The sequence below is a fragment of the Dendropsophus ebraccatus genome, chromosome 8 (genome assembly GCF_027789765.1).
Source record: "Dendropsophus ebraccatus isolate aDenEbr1 chromosome 8, aDenEbr1.pat, whole genome shotgun sequence".
NCBI classification, from domain to species: Eukaryota; Metazoa; Chordata; class Amphibia; order Anura; family Hylidae; genus Dendropsophus; species Dendropsophus ebraccatus.
Window position 1 is genome coordinate 29,738,961 of NC_091461.1, and position 11,915 is coordinate 29,750,875.

Consider the following 11,915-nt stretch of genomic DNA (forward strand, 5'->3'; position numbering starts at 1 on the left):
GATTGTGGGTACAGAGTTGCTGTAACACAAGTGAGATGTGCCTTTGCTGTTTACTATACCAGGAACCTTATAGTTTAGTCAACGAGCATCTATGAATGTTTTCTTAAAACAGGGCAGGGTCCTAGGACATTCGTGGAAAAAAAACTATGCATGGGTCAGCAGAGGCATGTAGTATAAGTAAAGGCACATGATGAGGTATTCAGGGAACTCCAACATTGCTAGAAACCCGCACTCCTACAAGTCTCCTAACATCGATCTTGTCTCTTTAACCTCTATATGGCGGGTCTTGGGTATCTAAACTATTAAACACCTCTTATAATATCATCATCCTCAGAATTATTCTCCTGTTCTTAGTTCCTTATCTGTGCCTCTTGCAATAGCCGAGCATCCCAGTTTCCAAGTTACACCTATTAATATTTGCTAGGATACACAACTGGATCCCAGTTCTGGCTGCGCTGGCACGTGGAAGCATTTCTTACAGCTTATTACCCCTCCGACCTTCAGAGCTCCTGGGACCTGGAGTTATAACTTCTCTAGAAATATCTCACATTTTAATGAGTTTGCCTTCTGGAAAGCTATATTCCTCCTCTCCCAGCCTGTACCCCACCTCTGGCACCGAGAGCTTCCTTTACAGTTGTTGAAGACCCTTTTGTTGCATAATACAACCAGACTCTCTCATTGCAATGCCGTAATACATTCCCTCGTTTGATTGATGTCCACAAAGCCTTTCTAATGTTATAGAATAGAGAAGAAGAAAGAAGAAAAAAAGCCGACGAGATAATATTGACTTTACGCACAAAGCTTGTGTATTTTTCCGAATCCTTTCTATAGGGTGACTCCACTGTATTGTGACTGTTCTGTACATGAAGTCACTTATACAAAGCTCTTGAAATGAGAGGTTATACGTAAAACAAATTGACATGTGTTGATAACACAATACTATAAGCAAAATATAATATATTACTTTTAACCCATGGAAACATATTGCAATAGGCTAGTGGAAGCGACAAGAAATGATGGGTGGTGGAGTCAAGAATAGTGATGAGCGAATACTGTTCGATCGAATAGATATTCGATCGAATAGTGAGATATTCGAATATTCGATGTTCGTACGAATATCCCTCGAATATTCGATAAATATTCGATAAGCGTTCAAATCCCCCAGCTTCCGGTTTCACCCTCCAAATGGTCAAATAGATGTTTTTCACTAATCGAATACTTGTTCCTATAGACTTTAATGGGATCGAATATTCGATCGAATATTCGAATATTCGTTCGAATATCTCACTATTTGCTCATCACTAGTCAAGAATTAGGCGTACCTTTCATAACCTAAATAAAAAACAAGCCCCAATCTCTCCTTATTGAGTTGTAGCTTTGTAATACATTGTTTTGTAGTCAGAAATATATGTAAGGCTACAAACCCACTTGGCGGGTCTGCAGCGAGTCCCCTTGCTGCGTATTTGCAGCGAGACTCGCTGCAGATCCCGGCCCTATACTTTTAATGGCAGATAAACATGCAGCAGGGATGTACATCCCTGCTGCGAGTTTGTCTGCAGCCCACCCCATTAACCCCGCCGGAGCTGATACTTCACCTGATCCCGGCTCCGGCGGTTCCCGATGTCTTCAGCAAGCCGGAGCGGGGACCAGGTAAAGTATATGCTCCAGCCAGCCGCCCGCAGCCCCGGCCGCCCGATCGCCCCCCCCCACAGCACCAATCGCTTGCACGCCCCCCCCAATCGCCCCCCCGCAGCACCGATCGCAACCCCCCCCCCCCGCAGCACCGATCGCTTGCACGCCCCCCATCGCCCCCTCGCAGCACCGATCACTCGCACGCCCCCCTGCAGCCCCGACCGCCCGATCGCCCCCCCCCCGATGGGGGCTGCAGGGGGGGCGATTGGTGCTGCCGGGGGGCGATCGAGCGGCCGGGGCTGCAGGGGGGCGATCAAGCGGCCGGGGCTGCGGGGGGCGGGGGCATTGGGGGGGGGCAAGCAAGCGATCGGTGCTGCAGGGGTGTGTGCGATCGGTGCTGTGGGGGGCGATGGGGGGGGGGCGTGCGATCGGTGCTGCGGGAGTGGGTTTGTAGCCTAAGGGTGGGTTCACATGTATCGTATCCGCAGCTTATTTCACACTCCGCTGCAGGGACCTTCCCTGTCATTTTTAATGATATTACATACCCGCAGCAGGATTTTCATCCCACTGCGAGCATGTAAGTGCCGCCCCCCTTAACCCATGGCTGCCCGGAGAATACTTTACCTGGTCCATGCTCCTGCATGAACGCCATAGACGTGGTAGATATCCATGATTCATGTCCTGGAGATGAATCATGGATATCTATCACGTCTATGACATTCATGCAGGACATTGCTAGCATGGACAATATCCATTATCCTAACATCGGGTCTCCTGAGGATTACAGGATATGAAACGCGTTGAGACCGCAACCGAGGGTGTTCAGATGAGTATAGAATCCAGATACATCTGAAAGTCTTATTCCCTCTATATCATCCGCTGTTTTTGACCACTAATTGCTTACACCGGTGGGGTCTGTTTGTTTCGGTGGTGATATTGGATATTGTTGGGTATTGCTGGCTCAGGAGTATATCCGGCGGCCATATTGCGGCATACATGCGATTTATATGTTACATCACCATGGTATATATCTTCTGTAGCTCATGTAGTTGTTACATCTGTGTGCTCATGTGAATATGAGTGCTATATGGTAGTAATCTGGCTACCTAGAGCTGTGGGACTATAGGCTGTCTGTTTACTTTAACTGATTAACCATTGCAGTTCTGTTTGCATTGTACATCTGGATATTGAATGTCTATATATTACTCACTTTTTAATATATCTGTTTCATAGAATCTTGGTACAATTACATCACTACCGCAGTTAGTTATATATACCATTGTACCTATCAGAAATAATGTACAATAATTGTACTGCATAGTTTAGAACTAGTTCCTTGTTATATTTACAGACTACCTTAGTACACTGTCTCTTGCTACCCTAGTCCATCTATCTGTCCTGAGTGCTTTTATTGTGATTATGATAGCTCCTAGTCCCTAGTACACTTTATCCTAGATAGTGCACTGATTAGTGAGATAGTTAGTTCCCTTTATCTATAGGGCTGACTATAGGAGACAGGGCAGGTTCCAGAGTGGGGGGGCGTCCTTTTTAGGTCGTACACGCCGCCTAGGGCAGGTTTAGCTCAGGATCAAGAACAGGGCATATAGGACCCCTAGACCTGCCATATGGCACAGTCCCCTCACCTTGCCACACATTTGTTGTCATTTTACATACAGGGCATACCGAGTGTAGGCATACTGTGATACTGTACCCCATCGGGGGAGGTCATTAATAGCGATTGTTTGTCTATCACAGATAGAATTCTGTTTTTTTGTTTAGTTATATTTTTTCACTGAGTATTGACAAGAGTCATTTTAATATTTACAATAAAGGTTAAATTTTAGTTTCCCATTCTGTGATTCACTAATTGGCTGGGAATCCCTATATTTCTGTGGCAGTGATTTTTTTTTTCCACTAGGTATGAAGCCACTGGATACTGATTATAATAATGTCCTGATGTTCTATGCCATCATGTACCTGTGTATCTTCACAACTGGATTGAGCCTATATGTCATTGCTCCCTTCATGGTAAAGCATTGGGCTCCTATGGAGCAGAGGATTAAGTGTATATTTCTCTATGTAATTAACAGCTCAGTAATTAGAAACTTACAGTAATACTGGGACTGGTTCCAGCCACCACATGCTGAGAGCATCCGCTGCCAGGATTAGTCGAAACCTCCCACGCTCTCTTCTGTTCTTTCTTTCTTAAATATAAAGTGGTGAAGCGATATCTTATTGACTGTCGCTCCAAGATCTGAAGATAAGGAGATCTGGTGTCTTCTCCAGCTTTTCCTTCCCATACCAAGATCTGTTTGTTTTAGTGTTTTGTCGTTGTGCTTTTTTATATTTACAATTGTTTGGGCAGGTTGTGTGTCGTCTATAGTCATGCATTCCACTCGACTATATTTTCTCACCAGGAAAAGTGTCTGCGCATAGCTCTTTTAGTAATTCCTATACACTTGAATGGAGACAAGTTCCATCTAGTCTGCAACTGTATGAAGCCTCCTGGCCTGGTGGAATGGGAACGGTATGTCCACTTAATGTGCCATAGGTGTTGGAGGTGGAAAAGCCAAGTATAAAACCCTAGTATACAGTGTATGAACCAAAGCCTATTACTTTCTTGCTCATGATCTTCATGGTATGGTATCTTCAAAGAACACAGAGTCCAGCAAGTTTTATTGGGATAAAACTCATTTAAGATTGACATAAAAACAGTAAGAACAACAATGAGGGTGTTTCAAAACCAACAAGTTTTGAGTACTTCATGCACTCTTACTCATGGGTAGTTGTAGGGTATAAGGTACAGTGATATACATGGAGGAGAAGGACAATGTAGAAAAAGCAGGTATGTCATTTTACATAATCATTGACTCTATTCACCAATCTTGTTTGTTAACAGTTAAGTTATTTTGTAGAGTCCAGCACTAAATAAACTCATCATATTATATACTTGAAGAGAAGGGTCCCAGCGCTGGTTGGTGTGATTCACTTTTGTGTTGAGTATTAGACAATTCGATTTTTAATGATTACCGATAAACAATTGCAAACAAGATGGTTTATTATTAATCTTAAAATTGTTCACAATATTACACAGAACGATAGTCGCTAGTTATGATCATTACTATGATTGTTACTACGATCATTTACTCCATCTGATCCCAGCAAATGAAGGAACGATGTGCAATTACACTGAACTATTAGTGAATGAATCTGGAATTACACTGAACGATTAGTGATTAGTGTCAGCACCAAACGAACGATGCCCGATTTCTCGTTGTTTGTTTGATTATTGCCTGCATTTACACAAAACGATTATCATTTACATTTTAGACGATATAACGATAATTCTCACAACTGTCCCCTGTAATAGAGCCCTTTAATAGCGTCTGACAGCACAGATTTTTTCTTTTCTGCAATAAATTCCTCACTTCACTTCCTTTACATCAGAGATTGGGAACCTTCGGCCCTCCAGTTGTTGCAAAACTACAATTCACATCATGCCTGGGCAGCCAAAGTGTTATCTTTGGCTGTCCAGGCATGATGGGAATTGTAGTTTTTCAACAGCTGGAGGGCTGGAGGTTCCCCATCCCTGCTTTAGATGATGTCAGAAGGGGCATGTGGTAGCAGTGAATTACATGTTGGGTCATAATGGTGACATGTAGAGATGAGCGAACCTGGAGCATGCTCGAGCCGATCCAAACCCGAACTTTTCACATTTGATTAGCGGTGGCTGCTGAAGTTGGATAAAGCCCTAAGGCTATGTGGAAAACATGGATATAGTCATTAGCTGTATCCATGTTTTCCAGACAACCTTAGAGCTTTATCCAAGTTCAGCAGCCCCCGCTAATCAAATACCGAACGTTCGGCTTCGGATCGACTCAAACCCGAACCCAGTTCGCTCATCTCTAGTGACATGTTCAATGCACAACTAAAGTTATCAATAAGTCATCTATAGACCATCAATATTAGCATGGCAGGGATCCAACTCCTGGCACACTTGCTAATCAACTGTGTAAAGGAGCCATGGTACTGGTGTGTCTTGTTTTCTATTAAAGTTTTTTTTAGGTCATCACTTTTTATTACGTAATTCAGAAAATGAATCTTTATCAGTTATACCACTAGCGGCTGTGACCTTCTAAAATGCTTCTCATTTGTTTTTACTTATAGCAAGTGATGGGGATTATTGGAGACTTCTGAATCCAGGAGAATATGCAGTAACTGCTCGAGCTGAAGGCTTTACACCCTCTACCAAGAACTGCGCTGTGGGATATGAGATGAGAGCCACACGGTGTGACTTCACCCTGGCCAAGTCTAACCTGGCACGGATCAGGGAGATCATGGAGAGGCTTGGGAAGCAGCCAGTCAGCCTGTCTCTGCGGCGTAGGAGAGTCCATGTCAGACCAAGTCGTCATACTTAAGAGTTTGTCTTGGCTTTGGATGTATAACGATAAAGTCAAGTTGGAAACAACACACGTTGGACACTTATTATTAAATGGTTGAATGGACTAAAGCGGCAAGGATTCAATCTCCAGTCATCTTGCTTATAGATAGGATCTTCTGAGAACCTTCTTCTAAGTATGGTATCTTATGACAATCGCTAGCTTAAAGTCTACAGATATGGAAAGCTCCTTCCTCTTAGAGCCGTAGGAATCTCTGGAGCTCTTGAGTCATACTATAGACCTTTACCATACCAATATGGCAAGAGTAACTTACAGGCTATTGGAACCCTGTACGTAGATCTTCAGATGTTTCACCTCTGACATATGTTTGTGTTATAAAACACTTAAGCTATAATTTTACAATGTAAGAACTTTCGATCAATACTTTTTGTACTGTTGAAGACCCTATTCTTTCCTACTATTTATCTTGCAGCCGTATAGCTTTATGCTTTTTATTATTTTTTCTATGCACCAAAAAACATCCAGTTACATAGACAGACAATGTATTTCCTCCAACAAGATTGGCATTCTCCCATCCTGCAATATACTGGGATGCTTTGAAGATACTGATCACAGGACTGGATCCAGATTCCACCTTGAAATGTTGCAATATGCCAAAAATATATCAGACTGTGGCCACTAAACCCTAAAAGCCAAAAGCACCTTAAACTATTGCCATCCTTATTTCTATTATATAAAAGTCATATTTTATGAGAAAGTGGAAAATATGAGATATAATTATTGGTGACTGGTCTCATACCAGCGCAGCCCTTGTATCCGGACTCAACCATTATGCTTCTGATGATATCATATGCTTTCTGTAGGCTCTTAATTGTCTCTGTCAAGTGAGTGTTCCCAATTTACATGAGATTTAATCTGTTTTTTTTTCCATGCTAGATGATGGCACACTAGGCATTAATCCGCTAGCTGCTGAGAAGACCTTACAGCATTTCCTGAGGTTCTTGTGCTTTATGTAAATATACACTTTTAATGTCTGATATCTTAGAAATAAAGGCAATGCAACTGGGAAAACAGAGAGCGTGGGTTTTAAGTGTCTTTTTCGGAGGAAACTAATGAGCTTAGTTTTTCTATGTGTACAAAAGAACCCTAACCCTTTGTCTCCGCAGTCACTATTGGCGTTAAGGACCAAGCCCTAGTTTTCAAATATGACTGTTCTCGTTATATGAGCTAATAACTTTGTGACACTTAAAGGGGTAGTGCGGCGCTAAGAAATTATTCACAAAATAACACCCATTACAAAGTTATACAACTTTGTAATGTATGTTATGTATGTGAACGGCCCCCTTCCTGTGTTACCCGCCCCCCGCCCGTGTACCCGGAAGTGTAGTGCACTATACATACCTGATCCGTGTTGACCGTCCCTGTCTGTAATCTTGTCAAAGACTTCATCTTCGGGAGGCCGGCCGACCCGCTCCTGCCGGCCCCCCTCTGCCACATCATAACTGTGCTCAGCTGCGATTGGCTGAGCACAGTTATGCTCAGCCAATGGCAGCTGAGCAGCTGATGACGCGGATCAGGTATGTATAGTGCACTACACTTCCGGGTACATGGGCGGGGTCAGGGAACACAGGAAGGGGGCCATTCACATACATAACATACATTACAAAGTTGTATAACTTTCTAATGTGTGTTATTTTGTGAATAATTTCTTAGCGCCACACTACCCCTTTAAACTTATCCAAGTGATTGGATTGACAAGTCATTAACAAAATGTACTTAAAGTAGTACTCTGGGAAAAGGTAAAAATCAAGTGAGGGCAGGGGGTAATGGAAGCACAATAAGGAATTTATACTTACCTGTCCCAGTGCCCCCACAGCCCCCACCGCTCACTGTCACCCACTGGCCACCTGTATCTCTTGATATCCTGTGTCATTATGAACCAGCAGGAACTACCCACTCAGCCAATGACTGCAGAGATGTCCGCCTCAGTCACTGACTGGCTGAACAGGCATTTCTGAGTTGTGATGTCACAGTATTGGGAGAACCAGGATACAGACTGGTGACCATGAGTGGTAGCACTGTGCTCCGCTGGCACTGGGACAGGTAAGTATCACTTCATTATTATGTTCCCTCTGCCCTCACTGGATTTTTACCTTTGCCTACAATTCTGCTTTGTTAATTCTGGTGTATACATTAACCCATTTTTTTGTGAAAAACTCTAAAATGTCATGAAAAATTAAAAAAAAAATCGGCATTTGTTTAGGTTTGTGTAAAAAAGACGTACAGTAACAGAAGCAGCAATCAGGGGTGAAGATTAGACACATTAACAGGAACAAAAAACAAGTACAGCAACAGGGGACATGAGGTATGGTAACAGGGGCAACTATAGATACAGTAATGGAGGACAATGCAAACTATCAGGTAAAAGCAACAGGGGACATAGATGACTAATATTACAGCAGCAGGGGACAGGGATGACTATTAGTAACAGCAGCAGGGGGCAGGGATTACTATTAGTTACAGCAGAATGGGGCAGGGATGACTATTAGTTACAGCAGCAGGGGACAGGGATGTCTATTAATTACAGCAGCAGGGGACAGGAATGGTTATTAGTTACAGCAGCAGAGGACAGGGATGACTAACAGTTACAGCAGCAGGGGACAGGAATGGTTATTAGTTACAGCAGCAGAGGACAGGGATGACTAACAGTTACAGCAGCAGGGGACAGGAATGGTTATTAGTTACAGCAGCAGAGGACAGGGATGACTAACAGTTACAGCAGCAGGGGACAGGGATTACTGAGTTTCAGCAGGAGGGGACAGTAATTACTATTGCTTACAGAAACGGGACAGGGACAACTTTTAGATAAAGCAACAGGGCAGGGGTGACGATCATTACCATACTGTCTCTGCTGTTCTAGATGGAATTACAAGTGCTTAAGTTTTTTAAAACAGGTTTTAGACTAGTAAATAAAAAAAATCAACAAAAAAAACTATGACGTATGATATTTTTGTTAAGGTTGCCACCTCTAGGGGGAGCTTAGGAGTAAACTGCACACTGTTCTATTATTGAATTCACTGCAGTATAATTTGAAGTTCCAATTGTTATAAAGAAAAACACCAAGATTCTATTATAACCAGTACCTTCCCATAACCCCAGGCTAAAGACACAAAGGATTGGGACTATAAAGAAGCATGCCATGTGATGACATAATATTGCTGTGGAGCAGTCATAATGGTACTGTCAGATGTGTGGTAGCAGGTATAAAGGATACTTATGAATGCGATATGCAACATAGAGAACCTACTGTAGATAGACATCGCTACCACTGGGTCCTTTGGGTTCACTAGTATAGTAAATGTAATGGTTCTACCTCGCTGGTAGATTTAGCGCGGTGTAGAAAGCAGCTGCTCGAATTTCACCCAGAATGCGCTCCCCCTCCTGTTAAATAACTCTCAGCAGATGTGCTGGCATTGGCTCGCCTCTGTGTGGAACTAATCCGGTTTCTCATACCGAAGAGAGAACAGACTTTTAATGTCTCCAGTTAACCTCTTTTTACTAAGAGAGTCTGATAGATGAAGGAGAATGGAGGGGTATTCAGCTACCACATTTCTGATGCCAGATTAAGGACCAAAGGAAACATAAATGATAGAAGATAAAATAGTCTAAAAAAGATTCAAGCAACACCTCCTACTCGTGCAGAAGGAAACTGGAAAGTTTATGGAAAGCAGAAGGAAAATATATTTTTAGTGGTTATATTAAAATTATTGACTTTTTTTCCCCATCCTAATGATTCTGAGAAAGTCTTAAACAAAGCATAAGGAGAGTCCCTTGCCTGCCCATCTTGAAGTGTCACTGTCATTTTTTTTTTTTTTTGCAGAAATCAATAGTCCAGGCGATTTTAAGTAACTTTGTAATAGTGTTTATTTTGCAAATATGCCATTATCTGCATTCAAAAAGACTTTTCCCAGGTCGCCCCTCCCTCCTCTCTCTCTCACTGCTCATTATCAGGAAATAACAACTCTTTTGTGTCATTCGAGCCCTGTGTAACCTATGGAGAGGGGAGGAGGGAGATTAGTCGCCAGCAGAGAGCAGAGAACAAAGGATTACACAGCGGGACCTGTGTGAAAGCCTCTATTCAGAGGTCAGAGAGGTCAGTGCTGACTTTAGAGGAGTTAGCCTGGTGATGTAGCTGTAAATGAACTCTTTGTTGTCCTGTTTTGGTGCCTCATCTCCTCCATGGAGACAGGGGAGGGGGGGGGGGGAGAGCTTTAAACTGCTTCCTCATGATAAAAATGCATTTTTCGGCTAATAAACCCAATTACAGAGTTTTTTTTTAAACTGCCTGTACTATTGATTTCTGCAAAAAAAATATTTAAACGATAGTGACACTTTAAGTGCCGGGTGATGAGATTTAGTTTAGTTATTGAAGGGCAGAATGAAAGGACATATGTTACCCATCTGCCACTTGACTCACATGAACACACAATCTAGGGACAGGGTTGCAGTTGGCATGAAGCAGGTAAATGCCGCTTCAGGTGGTATCTTGGCTTCACTGCCAAGTGGCAGCAAATGCTCTGCACTGTCTAAGAAGCAGCGATAGGTCCTGTTCCTGGCTCTATTGATAGGGACCAACTCAAGAAGAAGAACCTACATGTAATCTTAACTGATAGGCCATTCACATGTAACATCCTGGCTGAGAGAACAAGGATATATAACCACCCTTGCCTTATGGATACTGCTGTGAGATGGAATTCCTCTAAGCTCTGCACTCTGTTGCTTGTAAAAACTTTTGACGTGTCATAGAGACATGTCAAAAGTTTTGGTCAGTCCAGAGTCCAGGGAGCCCTTTTTTTCTCACATACAACGCATCCTCTCACTGCTTCTTCTCCTGATCAGTACAGGTCTGAACACTTAGACCTGGACTGATCAAAACTTTTAACATGTCTCTAGAGATGAGCAAACTTCTCAAAAGTTTGTTCCGACCGGACTTCCGGATTTTTTTGAAAAGTTTGTTCCGGCCAGACTTCCGGATTTTTTTTTTTTAAAGTTTGTTCTGAACAGATTTCAGATTTCTTCGAATTTCATAGTTTAAAGCTTCTATATGATACGGGGGGGGGGGGGGGGTAGTGTATTTGGTTGAATTTAGGGCACTACATGTCAGTAACATTATTATCTTTTCAATATCTCAAAGTCAATTTTTTTTTAGACTTCAATATTCACCATTACAGGGTCTATGCAGGAAAAAGATCACAAATGGTCACAATATATTTGTGTCTCAGGAAACCACGTATGTCATATACACTCTCGCAAGGGTGCCACTATAGTACTTGGATATCTGTATAGCACTTTTTTTTTTTACTATTTTACAGACATGCACTAGAGGTATATTTGACACTAAGGTTGAGAAAACTCTTTTCTGGTTTCTATTTTCTTTCTGCCGTTTTTGTTCTGTGCACCCTTTGCTCTCCTATGCCTAATCTATCTATCTATCTATCTATCTATCTATCTATCTATCTATCTATCTATCTATCTATCCATCTCCTATCTATCTATCTATCTATCTTCTATCTATCTATCTATCTATCTATCTATCTATCTATCTATCTATCTAGAATATATTGTAGAAATTCCCAAAGCACTCCAAATTGGCAAAATCAAACGTGATTTTTAGCATAGTGAAACAGCACAACAATGTCAGAAGCGACGTTTCAACGACCTCCGTCGTCTTTTTTACAGAATGATCGGACAACGGAGGTCGTTGAAACGTCGCTTCTGACATTGTTGTGCTGTTTCACTATGCAATAAACCACGTTTGATTTTGCCAATTTGGAGTGCTGTGGGAATTTCTACAATATATTCAAGGTGGAGTCGTGGTCTCGG

General features: G+C 42.3%; 1 protein-coding gene across 1 annotated transcript in view; it reads left to right on the forward strand.

The window, feature by feature from the left end:
* Positions 1 to 7,111, forward strand: part of CPXM2 (carboxypeptidase X, M14 family member 2) — a 74,426-nt gene extending 67,315 nt beyond the window's left edge. Inside the window, exon 15 of the mRNA XM_069978956.1 lies at positions 5,800 to 7,111. Within this exon, the coding sequence (XP_069835057.1) occupies positions 5,800 to 6,050 (251 nt within the window). The 3' untranslated portion in view covers positions 6,051 to 7,111. The remainder of the gene's footprint in view (positions 1 to 5,799) is intronic.
* Positions 7,112 to 11,915: the final 4,804 nt, after the last annotated feature.